A 22,463-nucleotide genomic window follows, 5' to 3' on the forward strand; every position below is an offset into this window, starting at 1 on the left:
CATTTATAATCATTACATTCCAGATACTTATATCAGTAAATTTAAAAGCAAAGATGTCTAAGGGATAAAAACTCATCTAACATTTATAGATTGTCAAGTTTTCCTCAAACTTTTCTGTTAATGTGTTCTACTATTAATTGGATCATTCATCAATCCACATTATTTGGTATCGTCCCCTTTAAGTTGTCGCTAAGCTGTAACTTGCTGTACATTACCATTTCTTGGTGGATTCCCCCTTTAAGCTTGACCAAGGCATATCAACATACTGTAAACGTCAATATTTTCGCGCGATTAATTTTTCGCGCTGAGCGGCTCGAAAACGTATTCGCGGGTTCTTAAATTCGCGCTCCGCAGCAGGTTACGTCTTTACTGTAGTACACATTCACTGCTTTCATCCAAAGCCTCTGCTACATAGCTTGCTATGCCAGCGCACGACAAGCGACGTAGCGAGCGGCTCGACTGCGAGTACAAGCACTCAAATACGTAGTACAGCTGTGACTGTAGTACCGTAGTCACGGGGGAATGTAGCATCGGTGCGTGCGGTGCACACATGCATGCTACAGTGCACAGCAATCTATCGTCTCTTCGCACAGTACTAGTAGCGTATACATGCCTGTACATTGTACTACGTAGCAGTATCATCGATGAAGCGCACACAATTCATCCCGTTCAAAATGTGCATAGAAAATTGTGGAGATATATTCGCGCGTTTTTGAATTCGCGCTAGCCTAACGTAGCGCGAAATCCGCGAAAATTAATGTACCGCGAAAATTTCCACGTTTACAGTATGCAAATTCAGGCTTAAAGGTATTATTTACCATTGGAAGCAGTGATTTAAAAAGATGTTAGAGTTATCACATTTGATGCATGTGTAGGTCAGTTGTATTAAAAAAAAAATCCTGCCATGTAAACATTTTGCAATAAAGGACAAATACAATGAGATATCACTATTTTTCTCACTGAACCATAACTGTAGACAGTGTAGAATAGAAACAATTTTAACTGTTCATATTTTGTATGTTTAACAATATATTTACTTAACATCGCTTTTAATGATTAAAATTTGTACATTGGTTGTTTATATCCCTAACTCACAGTTTAGATCTATTTTGAAGCACGATAGCTAGGTTTTGGTTTTATCTGCAAATGGCAAATAATGCCTTTAAAATGCACCTCAGTACACTTGGAAGGCACTGGTGACACAATGGGGATTATGGAGTCCATTATCTCCAATTTATTGCCGATTAGTTGACAGACATCTTTTCCAGTCGACAAATAAAAGCATGCCAGCAGACTAAATGGAGAAGAAAGCATGGTAGGGGTTAAATATCAGCATACAATGTAGATAGGGATAGCCGAGATCCTCTGTCCACATAGTGGCAATGACAAGTTATCTTCTTGATCACATCGATTGGGTTTATGTGGCACTGTACATTCAGCGTTTAAACCCGTTGAGGACGGTTTGATTTTGCTACAACACGCATTTCCCCATAGACTCTTGCCCGAGTATACTTGGGGCTCGTCCTCAACAGGTTAAGAGTGGACGACACTGCCTTTGTGACGCTCAGCAAACATTAAAGTCAATTTGCAACCCCAAAGATCAAGAGATTTTCACTCAACTCAAGACCAGACATAACATGACACTTCTGTTCAGAAATGAACAAAGTTCAGAGAGTAAACACGGGTAAAGGAATTGAGGCATTGTGTGTGTGAGATCAGTGCAAATAAGACAGTTAAATGCATTAAGGCATGCAAGGTTGCATATTGTCTCCTCAGCAGCCTTTGACTACGACTGCCAAGAGTAAAAACACTGAATTACAATCTTTGTCCCTGTCTCTTCATTTCAATATATGGTAGTACAGTCAGGAAAATTGTGTGTGAGTGTAGATATTTTTTTAAACAGGTGAAGAATGCGGTGTCAATGTTTGTAGAGCCATATGGCATACAAAGATTGAAGAGCACTACAGGGAGGTTTACATGTACATGACCTTTCAGAAGACGCATCCAGCCCCCAGGGCTCTTGTTTTCAGGTGAACTATTAACAGCACAAAGAGAAGTAGAAAAGAGCAAAAAAACCCAAAATGTATTATGACTAGAAATCTGGTGCCCAACACTGGAACTATAGTGGTGTACCACGAAGCGTTAAAGGGGTGTCTCATCAGTTCACAATACAGCATGCCTGGTTTAAAGTAGTTTATTCTATCATGTGTGCAGAAGCATAGATAATAAAATTGCAAACTGTATGTGATGACCCATGAATTCATCTGAACCACCATACTCTATGTATGGATGCCAAAGTTTGTATTATTATTCTATTATTTGTTTGGTATGTAGCTGAGTGAAGTGTACCTTGAATGGGTCCATCTGTTTCTATTGGATGAGTTTCCCATGCATTTGTTTACTAGTGGTTCATTGTACCTTGATTGATGCAGGCATTGGTACGTGTAGCCAGCTTACCATACATTTATGGTTGGGGGTTTTGAATGCTCTTGTGGATGAGTTGTTCAACGTTTGAATAGCAAAGAATGTTAGTATTTTGTTAAGCATTGTTTTCACCATATCATGATATTGGTCGCAATTTCTATATGCATTTAAGCTGGTGATGATGATATATAGCTCACCACTTTTCCTATGGTTTGTGCCCACAAAAATGATGGTTTGGAACCCAGTCCTTAAAGTCACCATTTAACATTTGTTTGCAGTACAACTAAAATCTGATAAGAAAGATCCAATTTTTCTTTTAAAAATTCTATGCCAAAGAAAGAGAGAATTTTGTGAAGCTATCCTGTGTAGATCTATAAGAGACTTGTTAGGGGCATACCTGGAGAATAAGAATAACATTCTATTTTTTTCTACTTCTTTTTTTTCTCCCATTAACCCATTTCACACCAGATGGAGGTTGCAAGGGAAGAGAGGTGCGAGTTCATGCCCTTCCTTTCCCCACGCAAGGTGATTCTGAAAGGGGGTCGCATCGGGGCCCTGGAGCTGTGTCGCACGGAGCAGGACGAAGACAGGAATTGGGTGGAGGATGAGGAGCAGACCATTCGCCTGAGGGCAGACTTCATCATCTCAGCCTTTGGCTCCACCCTGCTGAATGAAAACGGTTAGTTCATCAGAATGCATGTGCTCCTCACTGGAAGAAGACTTCAAAAATAGCACTCCCCCTGCATACAGTTGGTGTAAACACACAATGCTCTGCACTGATGTTGCAGTTCTTTTGGAAATAAAAAAAACTTTTTAGGAATAAAATGCTGTCAGTTTCCTCTCCCTTTGTAGTCATCTTTCAGTTTGTCTGTCTTTGTGTAAATATATGTTAGCATGCATCTGTTTATCTATCTACCTACCTGAATCTATATGTAAATATATTTATCTGTCTGTTGACTCTATGTATAGCCACATTTGACTGGTGAAGAGAAGATCAGGACAACCTGGTAATTGGAATTCTCGGGCTATCTCTTTTAGTGGCCTGAACGGGCTACCAGACAAAAAAGTTAGTCTTATCGTACAGTTTTGTTTGAGACCTAATTTCGGGTTTCTAACATTTTTTGGTGAAATAATGAGAAACCTCTTAAGAAATATGAAAGAGCATGTAATTCTATGAGGAATTCAACATTTATTTGATGAAAATTGGTTTTGAAATCGCTGAAATATCCAAAAAAAAGAGCAATTCTAATAAAGTGTGGGACCCACACTTTATTACGATCGCTTTGTTTTACTTTGTTTTTGGATGTTTCAGTCATTCCAAACCTGATTTTCATCGAATAAACTTTGAATTCATCTTAAAATGGTATGCTCTGTACTATATCATAAGTGTTTTCTTGGTATCTCGCAAAAAGTTAAAAGCCCAATTCTCATCTCCACCAATACTGTACCATTCCTTTAAGTCCCATTATAATTATTTGACATGTACATTTGTTATTAGTTTCACCAGGAAAACAGTAGGAAATATATGACTTTTTCTGTGTACGTGTTAATTGTTTGTGGGGTGTTATTGCTGAGGTTTTTGTTGTGTGTTTATTTGTTTGTGATTGTAGTGAAGGAGGCCCTCGCCCCCATCAAGTTCAATTCCTGGGGACTGCCAGAGGTCTCAGGGGAAACTATGCAGACAAGTGAACCGTGGGTTTTCTGCGGCGGAGATCTGGGGGGTGTTGCCCAGACAACCGTGGAGTCTGTCAATGATGGCAAGACGGCTGCGTGGTTCATACACAAATATCTCCAGGTGGGTGTACTTCTCAGTAGAGAAAGGCTTTTGTTTCATTCAAGGCTTTCTTAACCACAGAAGCTGCTAGTTTACTTTCAGGCTGAAATCAAGATCCCACATTATCTGGTATGTGGCTTAAGCCATTGACGACAAGCTGATTTTGCTATATCGGTATTATACACACATTAAACTTCCCAAAACCTGCCCGAGTATGCTCAAGACTAGTCATCAGTGGGTTAAAGGACAAGTTCACCTTTATAAACATAAGGATTGAGAAAATGCAGCAATATTAGTAGAACACATCAGTGAAAGTTTGAGGGAAATTGGACAATCGATGCAAAAGTTATGAATTTTTAAAATGTTTGTGTTTGAACTGCTGGACGAGGAGACTACTACAGCTTGTGATGTCATATGAGTACAACGGTATAAAGAAAATGTAAAGAAAATTCAACATATTTTCATTTTTTTCGCATGATAAAAGAGCATTTGACTTGCCTCTTTCTAAAGGTAGGGGGAATAATATTACCCATGACATATGTCGGTAACGAGTCAAGGGAATGTGTACTTTTTTCAAAAGATGAAATTTTGTGAAATTCTCTTTATATTTTCCTTATATTGTTGTACGCATGTGACATCGTACACTGCAGTAGTCTTCCCATCCAGCGGTTACTGCACAAAAACTTCAAAAATTCATAACTTTTGAACGGATTGTCCGATTTTCCTCAAACTTTCAATAATGTGTTCTACTAATATTGCTACATTCTCTCAATCCTTATGTTTGTGAAGGTGAACTTGTCCTTTAAAGAAAAGCCACAGAATCAAAATGATGTAATATGGCAAAGCTACAAGTTCAAAGTCATATTTTTTCTTAGAGTGACAGTTTGTTTCGCCAAGGGATAATGTGGATAAGTTGTTATCCTGCTGCCAAAATCTCAAGTGATTACTTCCTTCCTTTATGAATCACCAAGTATGCTAAATCAGACACCGAATGCCTACTGGTCTTTTCCCGCAGTAGCAGTCATTTAAAGTTGAAACCATGTTTTCGGGAACAGGGGTGGGGGGGGGGGGGGGGTGTTGCACATTTTATGTAGCGTTGTGGAAACTTTGAGCAAAATGAGGTATGATATTGCCACACAGAATCCAAGACACCATTTCTCCCATCCTGTTTGAATTCCAGTCAGAACATGGCATACCTGTATCCAACACACCTGCCCTGCCAAAGTTCTTCACCCCCATCGACCTTGTAGACACCAGCATCGACATCTGCGGCATCAAGTTCCCCAATCCCTACGGCCTGGCCAGTGCCCCGCCCACAACATCAGCACCGATGATCAGGCGAGCCTTTGAGGCCGGCTGGGGATTCTGTGTCACCAAGACGTATTCACTGGACAAGGTAAGGGGGACGATCAAGTTTGTGTCACTTGCATCAATGTAGGTAATTTTTCTGTAATGCTCTAGAAGCAAATGAAGGTAGGGTGCGAGATGTTGAAAGATTTGTACAGGGGAAACTCGGTATAACAAACACTGCTGTAACGAGATATCGGTTATTACGAGGAAATTTTCCCGGTCCCAAATTTCCTTCCACACAAGTCTATGTAAAATGCTACTCTTATAGCGAGATCGGCTATAACGAAATAACTGCTATAACGAGATAAATTTTGTGATTTCCAAACAAAGAAAAACATAGCCAATTAAACCTATAGCGAGGTAAAGCAAAATGTCTTCGGGTAAAGCTTTACTTCGCCTGTGCTATCACATTCCGAGATTGTAAAGCTCAATGCGCCAAAAACTGTCTTGTACACACATATTTTCTTCAGTTCACTCTACAGCTAGCACCGCATGTTGTACGTGTATGTGTGTGTGTGCGCGCACTGATACATGCAGAAAATGTGGTGGGGCGGCCGTATACATGACATCATCATGACATTTAGCAACCGTGAGGCAATCTGATGCTGTGATTGGCTTTCTACGTAGGGAATTCCCCATCTTCACACACACACGCAGTCATAATGTACATACAGAATGTGTCACACACACACACACACAGCATTGTGCAGACCATATTCAAGCTTTCCACACACAACACACACCCATACCATAACCACGTACCAATCCACAGACGATCTTCACACAATCGCAAGCTATATAGATTTACATATTCAAACATCTACAATTGATAAGAAAAACATTCTTGATATCGGATTTCATTGGCGAAAAAAAACATCTTCTTACCCATAAATGTGAGTAATTACCTCACACACATTACCAAGTTATCAGTATTGATTGAAAGATGATTTGGTAGTCCTACGTGTGCAAATTAATGACTTGATGTTATGCTTTCTTTTATGCCTACTGATATAACGAGATATCAGCTATAACGAGGAAAACGACTCGGTCCCGACCATCTCGTTATATCGAGTTTCCACTGTATGTTTTTTAAAAAATCATATTAGTAAATGTTTTCGATGTGTCACACTTTTCTTGAATTACCTGATTTTGCAGATGTTCTCCAGCTTAAACACTTGCAACTTTCAGCATGAATGGTTTATACAGATCTCTTCTGCATATGTACAGTATCTCCCAACATGCTTCCCATTATTTTGTGTTTAAAAGAGAGAGATTTTGTGTGAAAAAGAGAGAGAAAAATAAAGAAAAAACATAGCAAAACATAACATAATATTCATTGTCATCATAATTGATGTTACATATGTACATCATATTCAGGACTTTATCACCAATGTATCACCACGCATCGTGCGCGGCACGACGTCGGGCAACATATACGGTCCAGGCCAGGGTTCCTTCCTCAACATCGAGCTGATCAGCGAGAAGACAGCGGCATACTGGTGCCAGATCATCGGCGAGCTCAAGAGGGACTTCCCAGAGCAAGTAGTGATAGCCAGCATCATGTGTGGCTTCAACAAGGAGGACTGGATGGAACTGGCCAAGATGTCAGAGGTCAGTGACCCCAAGATTAAAGGAACTCTATTATATATATATATTTTTTTTTTTCATTCAGTTGGGCTTGATGTCAGTTCAGTAAGACAGACACATCTTTAAATTTTTATAGTATTTGATTTATCAGTTATGTTTTTACTAAAATATTTTATTCTGGGGTGAGTTCGAGCACCAGAATGTTTGATCAGGCCTAGTTGTGCCCTTGTCTGGCATGAATTTCACAGAACAGAATTATTTAAACTATATATATATATATATATATATATTTTTTTTTTTTTTTTTTTTTTTCAAATCAATAAGTCTTGCATGGAGTTGTTTTTATTGCAACTGATTCTCCTTGATGAAGGGCAATTTATCAATCAGTGGGGGTAATATCATGGATAATGGAGAATTTTTCATGCTGTGTGGGAGGCGACTAACAACATCTCACCATTGGTTTGCCATCCAGAAAGCAGGGGCGGACGCACTGGAGCTCAACCTGTCCTGCCCCCACGGCATGGGGGAGAAGGGAATGGGTCTGGCCTGCGGACAGGACCCCGACTTGGTGCTCAACATCTGTCGCTGGGTGAGGGAGGCCGTCAAGATCCCCTTCTTTGCCAAGCTGACGCCAAACGTGACCAACATTGTGGACATCGCCAGGGCTGCCAAGAATGGTACTGAAGGACGAGTGATGCTTTGTTATTATTTTTGGTCTGTTTGTGATAGAAGTAGCGGGAAGAGGGATATTAAATGCTTTTAAGTGCAAAGAATGGAAAAGACCAATTACTACTGTTAGGCATTATTTCATTCCAGAAACATACAAACTGACATGCATACTTCATCTTTCTCTCTCCCTTCAGCGCCATGTTGGAGATTTTTACAGTCATTTTTACAGTTTGACTGACACTAATAATGAGATCTTAATACATAGTTATGATTGAAGTGTGCACTGCTGTACAAGCAGACACTTCCATGCAATAAAGGATTTTTCCACTGTGCCAATGATAGGGAACTGTTATTCTTTATGGCATTGCAGATGAGAGTATTCTAGTACAAGATTTTTGTATTTCAAAAATATTCACACAATATTATTTTCATAATATAGTACAGTCAAGCTCAAAATTTTGCTGGTGAAATGTTCTTTGTCTGCAGTTTGTTTTCGACAGCTATTTGGGGGAAAACATTGAGCTACAATTTGCTCTCTAAATGTGACTGTGGTATAAGCCTTAATTAATATTTTTGGCTTTGCAACTTCTCAACCCAACAGGAAATGCAGATGGCGTCACTGCAACCAACACCGTTTCGGGTTTAATGGGACTAAAAGCCAGCTCCAGTGCCTGGCCTGCAGTGGGCAAGGAGAGACGTACCACCTATGGGGGCATGTCTGGTAATGCCATCCGCCCCATTGCGCTGAGGGCAGTCTCCGCCATCGCTAACAACCTTCCAGGCTTTCCCATCTTGGCGACGGGGGGCATCGACTCGGCAGAGGCAGCCCTGCAATTTTTGCACGCAGGCGCAAGTGCAGTACAGGCAAGAAGCATCTAGTCATCCTGTAATGTTTTAACCTTGTGATAAAACTGTATGACTTTAATAGAGTGTCCCAATGCAACATACATGCTATACAACATTTGCAATGCAGGACTATGCAGAGCACTGAGCACATCCCACACATCATGTAAGAGCATTCTTTCTCCCCTGCAAATAGGTTGCAGGAGGCATTATGTTTTCAGGTCATTGGGTCATCCACCCATTATGTAATAACTCATCCAATAAGCATATCTGACACGGCGTGTAGGTCACTTGATTTATGAGGTTTCAATTAGAGTGATGCTGCTTAGTTATTTTTTGATTCCACTGAGAGATGTGGCAAGGATAGTATGTTGTCAAATTTTCTCGAAAAGAAAGAAGGAGAGCTAAATTTTCTCTATGAAGAGAAAAAAGATTGGTTTCTTTGTGATGTAAATTTGGCACTGCAGGTTTCAAACTTTCTGTAAACAGGAAAAGATATCTTATATTGCTGGTGAAGAATCATTTTTGTGTAGAGTGACAATAGGGTGTATTGAAGAGGATTTGCTTATACCATTGAAGAACCTGTTAAGTGCTGGATATAATTTTGTTATTATTGTCATTATAATATTTTCACTATTATTGTTGTTATTATGTCAATGAATATGATTATTAGTATTATTATTCTAGTTGGAGGATACACTTCTTAAAAGTGCTGAATTTACTGCTCCAGTTTTGGGAATGCTACCTAATGTCCCACTGAACTTTTTAATACCATATCTGTTCACATGCTGCCCCTGATTCAGTTGAGCATGTCTGTAATGACCACTTAACCCCTTTTACGCACCAGATTTCATGTTTACCCTATTCTCCCTGGGGTCCCACATTGGTGTTTACAAGCTGAGAGCGGAGTTCTGCATGCTTGATTGGGACTTTTGCACAGGCTAAAGTGAAGGGTGTGGGTGGAACCAAAGAGATGGCTGTTATAGACAGATGATCTGTGTGGTCACATGTAGCTTAAAAGGGGAATTTTTGGCCAGTGTAGAGTTAGTCTAAAAAGAAAGAATGCAATTCTATAAGATCATATATCTGGTAGTTCCATGGTCAGATAGAATTGCATTGTAAATAAATAAAAAAAGGAAATTAGAAGATTTCATGTACAAACTATTTGGCAAGTTGTGAGGGGATGACACAATTGACTTACCGATTTACATGTTTGTATAGACTGTTCAAGAACTGTTTCATGCAAACTATTTAGATTCGGATTTTCACTGTTTTACTTATAACATTTTGCTTTTTCCTATCAGACTGACCTTTAACTTGTCTGGAAGTCCCCTTTCAGATAGGGCTGAACCCACAGTCCGTAGCCACTAAGTGCAGTAAAGTATCAAAAATTACTGACACACTCGATGGATACTAACCTGGATTGTGCAGCAGCTGTAGGCTGATGGCCACTGATTATATGAAGACAGGTTTGACAATTCAAGTTTATGAAATTCTTCCGTTGAGGTGTTTTCATTGCAACTGATTGACAAATTGCCCTACATCGACATAGGTTTGACAATATTTTGTGTTTCACCCGAACCATAGGTCTGCAGTGCCGTTCAGAACCAGGACTTTACGCTGATCGAGGACTACGAGACCGGCCTCAAGGCCCTGCTCTACCTACAGAGCCTGGACGAGCTGGCCGACTGGGATGGTCAGAGTCCACCAACGGTCAGGCACCAAAAAGGGAAGCCTGTCAGGGTGGCCGATGTCATTGGCAAGGTGAATACAAATATTTAGGACTGGCTGTGGTAGTGTACACACTGGTATTTTCACATACAGATATTTCTGTGAATGACAGTTGCTCTGACATTTTGACACTTTTGCTGTCTTCTTATCATGATAAGTGTGGAAAAAGACAAACCCAGAGACATAACATAAATGTCTAGAGGAAGGTGCGATTTATTAAACAGTTACTTGTTTAAGTGTTGCTTGAAATAAGCCAGCTATTACTGCTCGTATTTAGATTATGCCAGTGACCACTATTCTTATGTTTATGGCATTTAGGCTCTACTACCAGTAGTCCCTTGATATGCAACACTGGTGTGCTGGCCTGGGACAGAGTGTGCAGAGAAAATTTGATTTTTGGACAATATTTTCGCACATTGGTACTTTCTTGATCAAGAGCCTATTTGTGACATTCACATTAGCAAAACAACTGTAAAAATTTCAGCGTGTAGTTATACAGCTGTGGCCAAAACATCATACCATCTGTACAGGTATGCAATGTTCATACTCAGTGACTTTGATTACTGGCAACCTCCTGAGATTTTGTCCTCTACTAGAAGTATTCCTGATTGCTCAGGACATTAACCTGTTGAGGACGGCTTGATTTTGCTACAACAAGCATTTCATGTAGACACCTGCCCGAGTGTACTCGGAACTTGTCCTCACTGGGTTAAAAGAATTATGTGGCATAAGCAGTAAGCGAAAGGAGGGCTAGGGTTTGCTGAGCAGTCTATGAGATGATAGAGTAGAAAGTAATGGTTGCCGTTCTCTTCACCTCCACCTCCCCCAGCATCTGCCATCGTTTGGACCATACCAGGAGGAGAGACTAAAGCTGGTTGCGGCTCACAAACGCACCCTTGACTTGACCGGAGAGGATCAGCAGCCGGGTCCCCAGAGGCCTGCCAGGGTGCCCAAAAAGCCTGTGCCTACTATCAAGGTGAGTCTCCATATGGGGGTGCATGCCGCTGTAAAACCAGAAATTTTTGTGTGCGTGAGATATTTGCGAATTTCAGGAGGAGTCAAGATACACAGAAGTAAAGTGCACACAGAAGTTCTTGTCTACACTATGCATTGAATGCCAGTGGCAATTTGCGAAATTCTATGCTGCAAAAAAGGCTGTCGGTTCCAATTTGTGAATATATCATGCCGCAAACATTTGTGATTTTACAATATCCACAAAACTTGGGGAACTGTTCATTAACCCTTTTTGTGCTAGTGCATTGTTATCCGATTTGCATGCACGCTGGAATGCTTTTGTTTGTCAAAAGATATACTGTATATGCTGTTATTTTCGTGAGGGTTTAATTTTCGCGAATTTTGCGAATCACAGTTGGATCGCGAATTTAACAACACGCGAAAATGTCTCCATGCGCCCAGCTAATAGTGCATCACGTAAGCTTCGGCGTCAATTCGCAAAAACATCTCGCGAAATTGTCTGTGACCTCGTCATTCGCAAAAATATCTGTACGCAAAAATAATAGTGTATACAGTAGATGTTTGGAGACTTTTTGTCAACAGATAGAGATTACCTGATCCTTGTAGTCTGTATTGAGTCACTATAATCTTCCTTTTGGACACATGGAGACACTGTGCTGTCATGTCATTGACCCAGTTGAATCAGTCCACAAAGTATGAACTCCTTTGTAAAGGTATGACTCATCTCTGATTGAATATTCTGAAAGAGAGCTAAAAAAAAAAAACCTGCCACAGTATAGCGCTAGAGCAAACATAGTATGCCCACTGTACAAATTGTTTTCCTCCAAAATTGACAAAGACCAGAGAGGCTCAAAGTTGCTCATATTCCTTTGCCAAAATGTATTGTTCTGAACAAAGTCTAGCCATAGTAAACAAATGCCCAATGTATGAAGAATGATTGATTGCTTATCATGTAGCTGGTGTTGTGTAATTCTGAAGAAACTTACAAGCTTGCAAAACATTCATACAACAAGAGATCAGTGTACACATTGTGCATTGATCAGTATTTTGTCCCCTTCAAAATTTTGAACACGTTCGAAGTTTGGAGGCCCCAATTTACCTCTGCAAACTGCAATGAACTGCTAGCATGTACAGCATGTGTCAAGCATGTCACAAATGAATGACACTTAAAACAGTGTACTCCTAAATTTTGGAAAACAAGCAAACAAGTAAATGAGCACATGCTAGTTTAAGCTGTAGTGTGACAGCACCATAACCTTGTAAATTGCCATGCCCGATTTAATTAATTAGCTCTCCAAACTTTAGTACAACACACCCTGTGAGGTATGCATGGCAAGGGATGTTTTAAATAGGGAACATGCATGAAGTAAAATGCCACAAAAAGAAATCATTGTAAGATATGATTAGATATCCCTTACAGCTGTATGAGTGAATAAAGCACTTTGTGTATTGATCCTACATACATGTAGTACAGGACTATGCAAAGACCTAGAACTGCAAAAGTAAAAAAGAACAAGAAAAGTCTTATTTTGTCTTTCAAATACAAAGTGCAACTTTCTTGAAAGAATGAAATCCCACTATTGACAAACTGTACCTTCTTTTTTTTTTCCTTTGCAGGATGTCATTGGCCAAGCCCTGGATAAAATCGGCACCTACGGACAGCTGACCCACAAAGAACAAGTGGTGGCGCTCATCGACGAAGAGATGTGCATCAACTGCGGCAAGTGCTACATGACCTGTAACGACAGCGGCTACCAGGCCATCACCTTTGACCCCAAGACCCACCTGCCGCATGTCACGTCCGACTGTACTGGCTGCACGCTCTGTGTGAGCGTCTGTCCGATCATCGATTGCATCAAGATGGTGGAGAGGGACGGCCCCTACATCCCCTACAGGGGCATCCCCTTGGCAATCAGCAGTGCTAGTACCTAGACCAAGGGATCTATCCACAGATCAACAGTGGCATCTGTCAGGCCTTTACTTATACTTTATAATTCCTTACAAACGCCAAAAGATATTTGCTATGGTAGCATGTGCAAGTCGAAAATAATTTGGACCAAAAACAATGAGACACATTTCTGTGAAAAGGAGATGCTGCATTATAATTCTACATAAATCATAAATTACTCTGTTCATCTGTCTTTGCACGACTGGCTTTTTTACATGATGTAAATAACACCAGGAGAGAACATTCTTGTGCTCCCTAAGACAGGTTTGCTTTGATTTTTGGTTCAGATTGTTTGTACAAGTATAAACAAGGAGCAGAATGTGTGCCAGGAATGTTGAAAGATTATTTAATAATAATGATAATAATAATAATAATGATGATGATGATGATGATGGTGATGATGATGATGATGGTGATGATGGGGATGATGATGATAATAATGGTGATAATAATGATAATAGTAATAATGATAATAATAATAATAATAATAATAATAATAATAATAATAATAATAATAATAATGATAATAATAACATATAACGTGCAACATATCCACTAATAGGTGTTCTTATTTGTTTAATGATTCCAAAAAATATGTTTTTAAGGGAGTGCCATACCACTGTGTCTTGCTTCAGAGACTACAAATATGAAGCCAGAAGAAAATGTAATACCTGTTATTGATGCACACTTCTAGAAATATTTTAAAAAAATGTTGAGACTGGGGGACTGTCTGATCATGAACTAAATGTGAGTTTGAAGGTAGCCTGAATGTAATGCCAATAGAAAATTATGTGTTATCTCAGCATACTTGAATTATCCAAAAATAATTGTGCTTGACAGAAAATATTGAATGAATGAAATTATATACTGAGTACTTAAGTAGGCTCTACTAGTATTATCATAGGCAGACATTTAGATTTTTATCATTCCATTTATTTTTCAAGTTCATATTTTATGTAGTGTGTACATAAGCATCATGTTTTCTCGCCACCACAATTTGCATTTCTCATTAGTACATGCATCACTATATCATAAATCTTCCTAATATTTACAAATGACCATCAGTACAGGTGAAAGATACTTGTTGGGGAGGACTTTTGTTCTGATCATTGAGAGCCATGAGATGACTCTTTGCATTTAAACTCTTAAAATCAAAGTTTCCTTTGGGTTTTGCATCAACATAACCATAAGAATACACATGTCAGTACAATACATGGGATGGTTTCACTAATATATGCTGCTTTTCGTGTGTTTTATGTTTAACTGTAGTGATTAAGGTTGAACCATTACCCAGTACGGGATTTCAAGTTTGAGTTGAAGACTGTATCATTCCAAGCTTTAACAAAGCTTGCTGTGAAGACCCATCTTCATCCAACATCAGTGGATACAAGAAATTCTGCTCGTCTGGTACATATGACCTTTTGAAACTCCTGGGCATAAATGAAATGTAACATTCTGCATGGTTCACCATGTTCTAGTGTGTCGATGTGTCATCAGTGTTGATTATTTTGGGGAGCAGGGCGCAAAAAGCATGTAATGGTTATGTGGTAGTGACTTAAGCTTTTCTTAATCAACTTGTGAAAGAAAAAAAAAAGGCTGCTTAGTGAAGCTGCAACTGAATTACCAAAGCCTTAAACAAAAAATTGCCATTTACTGTTGTGTGACTTAATGTGCATGCAAATGCTTCTTTTTTTTTGCACAAATTGCCTAATACATTCCAAAAAATCTTGATTTTGTATGTTTGTGTCTATCTATCTGACTTATGTAATGTACTGTGATTCTTGTCCATAGTAACAGCTGCTCATTTTACAACATGAAATGGAATTTTGTGTGGTATTTCTTGAGGGACAGTGCCATTGTCTGCCCCAGGTTATGTGAACCTGGCAGGTGGCAGCTTTAAAGGACAAGTTCACCTTCATAAACATAAGGATTGAGAGAATGTAGCAATATTTGTAGAACACATCAGTGAAAGTTTGAGGAAAATCAGACAATCCGTTCAAAAGTTATGAATTTTTGAAGTTTTTGTGCAGTACCCGCTGGATGAGAAGACTACTGCAGTGTATGAATAACTTAGATGTCACATGCGTACAACAATATAAGGAAAATATAAAGAGAATTTCACAAAATTCCATCTTTTGAAAAAAGTACACATTCCCCTGACTCGTTACCGATAAATGTTATGGGTAATATTATTCCCCCTGCCTTTAGAAAGAGGCAAGTCAATTGCTCTTTTATTATGCGAAAAAAGTGAAAATATGTTGAATTTTCTTTTATATTTTCTTTATACTGTTGTACGCATATGACTCACAAGCTGTAGTAGTCTCCTCATCCAGCGGTTCCAACACAAAAAATTTAAAAAATTCATAACTTTTGCATCGATTGTCCAATTTTCCTCAAACTTTCACTGATGTGTTCTACTAATATTGTTGCATTTTCTCAATCCTTATGTTTATGAAGGTGAACTTGTCCTTTAATAAGATGATATGGTTGCTGGTTCCAGTCAAAGCTGTATTACCAAACATGAACTGAGTTTGCTAGTTTGAAGAGATGTGGAATCCTAAAATGGCAATGATTATATAATGTTTGTCTTATCTGGAAATCATTTGCTCCTTTTGAGAGCTATGCAATCATGTCTCTTTCTTCCAACAAGACTTGAAGGCTCTTATGCCAGAAGTGAGGGATATGAAAAGCAAAAATTCTTCCGCAAAACAACGATCTTCCCTGATTCTGCAAGAGCCGTCCTCAAAGTTTATATCTGTTTCTTTCTTGATGAGAGAAAATAACCGTCTTCCTGATACAGAAATCATCACTGCCAACTGAGCTACATTTTAAACACACATTGTATCTTCCTGATCCATCTTGCCACCTCGAGTCCTTGATTTCAATGTGGGATGTATGTTGCCCTGCTGAAGGCATCTCATCGGATCTAGGAATGAAGTCATCATTGCTCTAGGGTCGCTATCCATCGTGCCGAAGTTTGCGGCTGAATATCAACAGTTTGTTCTGCAGTGCTACTTATTTTTCATCTAGCCACCTTCAAGTGTTGTTCATTTTCTCTGTAACATTGTGGATAAAAGTAAAGATCAGCACTATTCTACACACACTAGAAGTATGCTAAAGAATGTATATTAAAGCATACAGAGTCTGATTTTATTCAACTTTAGGCAAGTGTATAGCTAACGTGGTAGAGCAGCCTTTGTTGAAATGGTTGAGGAATGCTTTTGTAACAACAGTAAAGTCTGTGACGACTAACACCCAAACATCATTTCCCCTCCTAGTAATGCAGGGGTACATTTTCCAGGGTAAATTGTTTTTGTTTGTTTGTTCTTTGTGGCATTGCATACTTCACATAAAGTATGCAGCAACCATAAGTACATACAATTTGAGTTCACTCTTGTGTGTTGCATTTGTGTAGACTACCTGAGCAAGATATTTTTCTTTGCCCAATAGAATACAGCTGAATTTATGCCACTAACACATAGTAAAGTGATGGATCATAAGTTCTGAATTGTTGGAATCCTTGAGCAGGCATTGTCAGTGTTGAGAAGTACCACTACACAATATTTTAGATGAATATCAAGTCATACATAGATTTGCGATTATGTCATCTCTATTTTTTCAACATTCAGTAGAGCCATGTTTGAAATGTGGAAGAATCAATGAATTTTTCACAAAGCATAATAATCATTTGTATGTTGCATTTATAAGATGTGATTTTTGAAGTCAGAATTGGCTGTTTTTGCCATTTGTTAATGTACATACAATGATACATATTTTTTTTTCCTTTTTCTTTTTTGCTGTGGTGTTTTGCAATGGACCAAAGTATTGGCAATCATACAATGGAATAATGTAATTCATTAAGACAAGACTACCAAGTAGTCTAACCTCATGCCCTTCTGCCATAAACTACATGGTGTGTGTGTGTGTATATGTGTCTTTCTAGGGTAAGAGAGGAAATGAACTTTAACCCTCTGTGATGTATTGGCCATAGTCATGGGATAAAATCAGATTATTATTATTATTTTTTTTAAATCACATATGAAAAAAAGAGTATATTGTTATACACAAATTTTATGTCTGGGAATAAAGGCAAGATGCCTACTCAAATAAATTGAAAATAATATCAGATGAATTTTATTTTATTATTTTTTTTTTTTACAAATCAATTTAATTTATCATGTATGTCATGTATGGAAAAAAAAGTATATTGTACACAAATTTTATCTCTGGGAATAAAGGCGAGATGCCAATTCAAATGAATTATTCTGTAAGATGTCGAATCATATACAGTGTACTCGTGTACTCACGAGTATTTGTCCATGCCATTCCATGCCTTTGATATATATCTGACACTGTGATAACAATTTTTTCTCTTTTGTTTAATTTGAATTGTTATATACTCTACAATGTGCAAAGAATCACTTGCACTTCAATAAAATCATGGAAATTTGTATTTTTTAATGGTAAAAAAGTTTTCATTACAATCTATTTGTCTGTGGTTGTTGTCGTGGTGTGCAAATTTTTACAGAAAGTTTTCTCCATGGGTAACAGTACTTAATATATACATATATTGTAGTCTGAATTATAAATTGGTTGTTTGATTTCTGGCATGTCGCTCCTTCTCTTTACTTTACAGAAGTAAGCAGCATGAAACGTCATCAAAATAATGACAATTTTGAATAAGAATATCCTACTAATGACATCAATGTAGCATAGTAGCACAGTGTTTGGGCATCACGCCAGCAAGTGAGAACTTCCCACGATTGTTTCTGGTTTTTTGTTTGTTTGTTTGTTTGTTTTTGTTTTTGTTTTTGTTTTTTTCATTTTAGCGACATACACGAGCCGTTGTTATAAAAGGAAACACTGCGCTGCTAGATAATGATCTCGGAGACAAAAAAAAATAAAAACAAAAATAAAAACAAAAGATATAAAAACCTCCAAACTGATAATCAGATATTAAAGACAAAAACAAATGTACAGACAAAATGAATTAATGAAATGATAATACCTGTTATTAGGAAAATTTGTGTACACCGTGCGAACAAAAATTGAACTTTGTGACCAAGATGAAAAGTACAGAGTTTGTTTGGATATAAAGAACACGATAGTGGGAAAAAAAGAGAAAAAGTATGGATCATGCTGCTCAACATGAGTTTTCTTATATTGCGACATTACAACCTACTGAACTGTGAATGATTTTGAACAAAAAAAAAAAATCTCGAGATGTACTTGGCATGCATGAAACTAACGTTCAAGAAATGACCTTGTAGACATGAATAAGAAATTAATTAGAAATACATGTACTGCATATGTTCATACAATTCGTTTTGGTGTTGTGTAGTGTTGCCAAGTAAAACAGTATTACAAGACACTATCAGAACACAACTCATCAATGAAAATCAATTTTAAAGATAAAGAAAAATCAACAGAATGTCAAGGTGATTGCCAAAAGGGACTAAAACATATGAATTCGTTTTATTTCAATCTATATCGTTTCTGGTGGCAAAGTTTCCAATGTAAATTCACTTGTGATCTGTAATTGAAGCATTTTTCGTAGCTTAACGGCCCGGCCATAGCCAGAATCCGCAAAGAGTACTCTACCATGGCAATTCACAAGACACTAGCTAGACTTATGGACAAACAGTGACCTCGGTCTCGGTCTTGGGGGGGGGGGGGGGGGGGGGGGAGGCCTGCCGTGAAATGACCTCAATGGTCTACAGAAGTGACCCTTATAATCTGCTCATTAACCTCTAAGCTGTAGCCAGAGGACGTTTAAGACAAACCCAATGGTATAGAATTGCTTGGCTATAACACGACTGGGATACACATACCTGACTCATAGCTGCTTTTTGATAGGTTATTCCAACAGCTCGCTTTTTTTTCACTGGAATTTTTTAATACAGTACATGATATGAAACGCTCATCGCGAATCATGGTAGTTGCGATGGCACTATTCTGTATATGTTTTTTTTTTTTTGTCTTTGTTGTTAAAGAAGAAAATCAGGATCGTTTGTTCTTGTTTTTGTTTTTTGTAAATTTTGTTTACCATGCAGCTTCTTGAAAATCATGGGATGGTTAACTAGCTCGGTACTTACACCAATGTATAGGGCCTAATTATTAGGCCCCTACATTCGTTGCATGTACCGAAGTGCTGAACGCCACCAGTTAACCAAATAGTTACACCAGTAGGCCCTATGTAACGTCAAGTGAAATGCTACACCCCCATCCATCGTATTGTCCCCGCCGAACGAGTTCGAGCAGGGGACTATGAAACGGGCTCCGTACCTGTGTGTGTCCGTCCGTGTGTCCGTGTGTCCGTGTGTCCGTGTGTGCGTCCGTGTGTGATCAAAATGTTCAATTTGCTACTTCTCTGTCATTTATGAGCCGATTTTGATTCTGTTTGCTTTATATGAGAGCACTACATGGGAGCTTTGTAACTTCTACACAGAATTTCAGTTGTGACCTTTGACCTTGACCTTTGACCTATATTGTACATTTTGCTACAAAATGCTACTCCTTCGCCATTTCTTACCCGATTTCGATTCCGTTTGCTTTATGTGATGGCACTAGTTGAGGGCTTCAAAACTTCTACACAGAATTTTGACCTTTGACTTCTTTGACCTTGATTTTTTGACCTGTATTGTACATTTTGCTACAAAATGCTACTCCTTCGCCATTTCTAACCCGATTTCGATTCCGTTTGCTTTATGTGATGGCACTAGGTGAGGGCTTCAAAACTTCTACACAGAATTTTGACCATTGACCTCTTTGACCTTTGACCTTGATTTTTCACCTATATTATACATTAGCTACAAAATGCTACTCCTTCGCCATTTCTAACCCGATTTCGATTCTGTTTGCTTTATGTGATGGCACTAGGTGACGGCTTCAAAACTTCTACACAGAATTTTGACCTTTGACTTCTTTGACCTTTGACCTTGATTTTTGACCTATATTGTACATTGCATGGCTACAAAATGCTACTCCTTCGCCATTTCTAACCCGATTTCGATTCCGTTTGCTTTATGTGATGGCACTAGTTGAGGGCTTCAAAACTTCTACACAGAATTTTGACCTTTGACTTCTTTGACCTTTGACCTTGATTTTTTGACCTGTATTGTACATTTTGCTACAAAATGCTACTCCTTCGCCATTTCTAACCCGATTTCGATTCCGTTTGCTTTATGTGATGGCACTAGGTGAGGGCTTCAAAACTTCTACACAGAACTTTGACCTTTGACTTCTTTGACCTTTGACCTTGATTTTTCACCTATATTGTACATTAGCTACAAAATGCTACTCCTTCGCCATTTCTAACCCGATTTCGATTCCGTTTGCTTTATGTGATGGCACTAGGTGAGGGCTTCAAAAGTTGTACACAGAATTTTGACCTTTGACTTCTTTGACCTTGATTTTTGACCTGTATTGTACATTTTGCTACAAAATGCTACTTCCGGCGGGGACATATATTACGCACCGCGTAATTTCTACTTTTCCTTGTTTCACTTTGATCAAATCCAATTAGCAATGGTAGAAGTCTCGATGGAATAGGTCTTAGAGAAGGCAATTCAAAGGAATGTTACGTGTTGGTTTTTGTTTTTTTGTCACAAAATAGTGATATTGGTCACAACCACAATCATATTATTATGTTCATTTGCTGCAACATGATTGATAATAGAGTTGTACATAATTCACACACACACACACACACACACACACACGCACACATGCACGCACGCACAATGAAAACATTACGAAGAAAAGGAAACGAGACGGAGGGATTTCGAATCCAGTTTTTCATCAGCCAAATATACCGATATATTTTATCTGAGTACTGCTTGTGTTGGCATCTCAAAGAAATCACTCGTAACACTCAACTTAATCTACACAACTCAATCAAGTTAGGCGAAATTGCACTTTTGTCAAAATGTACATTACATGTAATAATCATTAACAAATCATTAACAAATTTGCGCACGTTTCCAGAACAGCATAGAAATCATCACACGACATCATGGAATGGTTGCAAGAAAGAACTAGCTTATGACATCGAGAAACTCGGGGAGTTCCCGATGCGCACTGTCAAAATAGAAATACAAAAATTAGCGTGTATCTGTAACTTGCTATGTCTTACACGGCAACAGTTGATCTTGTCAATAAGCAGGAAAAAAAAAGATGTTTTTGTTTTCGTTTTAGTTTTTGTTCTTTTCCTCAAGACCCTTGGGAACAAGCAAAATATTCCAGAAGAATGAACGCCGTATTAGTACTATTACTTGACTGTACACATGCTTTGAAAACATTTTTTTTTTCCTTGTCTCATATACGCCGTGTCTATCTCATGACCATACGGCGTTGGAAATTGCTGCTTGCTTGTTGTTGTTGTTTTTTTTTTGCGGTGTTTTTTTTTCAAATTTTTTTTTAAGGTAGAGGCGGTTTTCTATAAAACAAAAAGTTGCTGGGGACATTTTTGTTTTCATTTGCGTAATGGTTCATTATTGAAAAGGAGAGTGCATCTAGGCTGTATTTTTTTAAATGTCACTGTGGATGGTGGGTTGTTTGAGTGTGTGTGTTCTTCTCTTTGTGATGCAGTTGCTGTGCCATACAGTAACATCCACAATAATTTGTTTTTCTCAAGGGCAAAATTTGTGAGCAAGGAAGCTAAATAGTACTGTACATCACCCCAATCTCATCTGTCAACAAAAATTCTCATCCCTTCCCGATCAGAACACCCCCCCCCCCATACGTCCCTCACAACTTGCATAACATTAATCATCGTCATATACTGACCACACAGACACTTCTCACGCATCATTTAAAATTTTAAAAAGATATTGTTCTCCTTCGTCTAGAAGCCGAAGAAACAATCATAAATTCGAAAGAAAAGAAAAAAAAAATTCTTGAAAGGCTCCATTAAAGGTAGTCATTGACAGACAGTTTCAATGAAGAAGGGGAGGAGGAAGAGGAAGAAGGAAATAATGAGAAGAAAAGAAAAAAAATGAAAAGCAGAAAAAATAAAGGAACTCTAAGTACAGTGAACTACCACCACGTCTAATATTTTCTGTGATGTTATCAATGGCAAAAACCAAATGAAAATGTATTAAATGCATTGAAAAATGCGTCTTCTTCCGTTCCCCACTCTTCCTTCTTGAGAATCATACATTG

The 22,463-nt window shown here is 38.4% G+C and overlaps 1 protein-coding gene across 1 annotated transcript in view; it reads left to right on the forward strand.

Moving 5' to 3' along the window:
* The window catches only part of LOC139729167 (dihydropyrimidine dehydrogenase [NADP(+)]-like), a 28,426-nt gene extending 14,408 nt beyond the window's left edge, over positions 1-14,018 (forward strand). The window contains exons 8-16 of the mRNA XM_071640097.1: positions 2,893-3,103; positions 4,035-4,219; positions 5,379-5,594; positions 6,926-7,159; positions 7,608-7,812; positions 8,406-8,668; positions 10,235-10,411; positions 11,208-11,354; positions 12,971-14,018. Coding sequence (XP_071496198.1) covers positions 2,893-3,103; positions 4,035-4,219; positions 5,379-5,594; positions 6,926-7,159; positions 7,608-7,812; positions 8,406-8,668; positions 10,235-10,411; positions 11,208-11,354; positions 12,971-13,285 — 1,953 coding nt within the window. The 3' untranslated portion in view covers positions 13,286-14,018. The remainder of the gene's footprint in view (positions 1-2,892; positions 3,104-4,034; positions 4,220-5,378; positions 5,595-6,925; positions 7,160-7,607; positions 7,813-8,405; positions 8,669-10,234; positions 10,412-11,207; positions 11,355-12,970) is intronic.
* The last annotated feature ends 8,445 nt before the right edge of the window (positions 14,019-22,463 follow it).

The sequence above is a fragment of the Diadema antillarum genome, unplaced genomic scaffold (genome assembly GCF_040938485.1).
Source record: "Diadema antillarum isolate AM-2024a unplaced genomic scaffold, OU_Dant_1.0 seq00000222_RagTag, whole genome shotgun sequence".
Classification (NCBI taxonomy): domain Eukaryota; kingdom Metazoa; phylum Echinodermata; class Echinoidea; order Diadematoida; family Diadematidae; genus Diadema; species Diadema antillarum.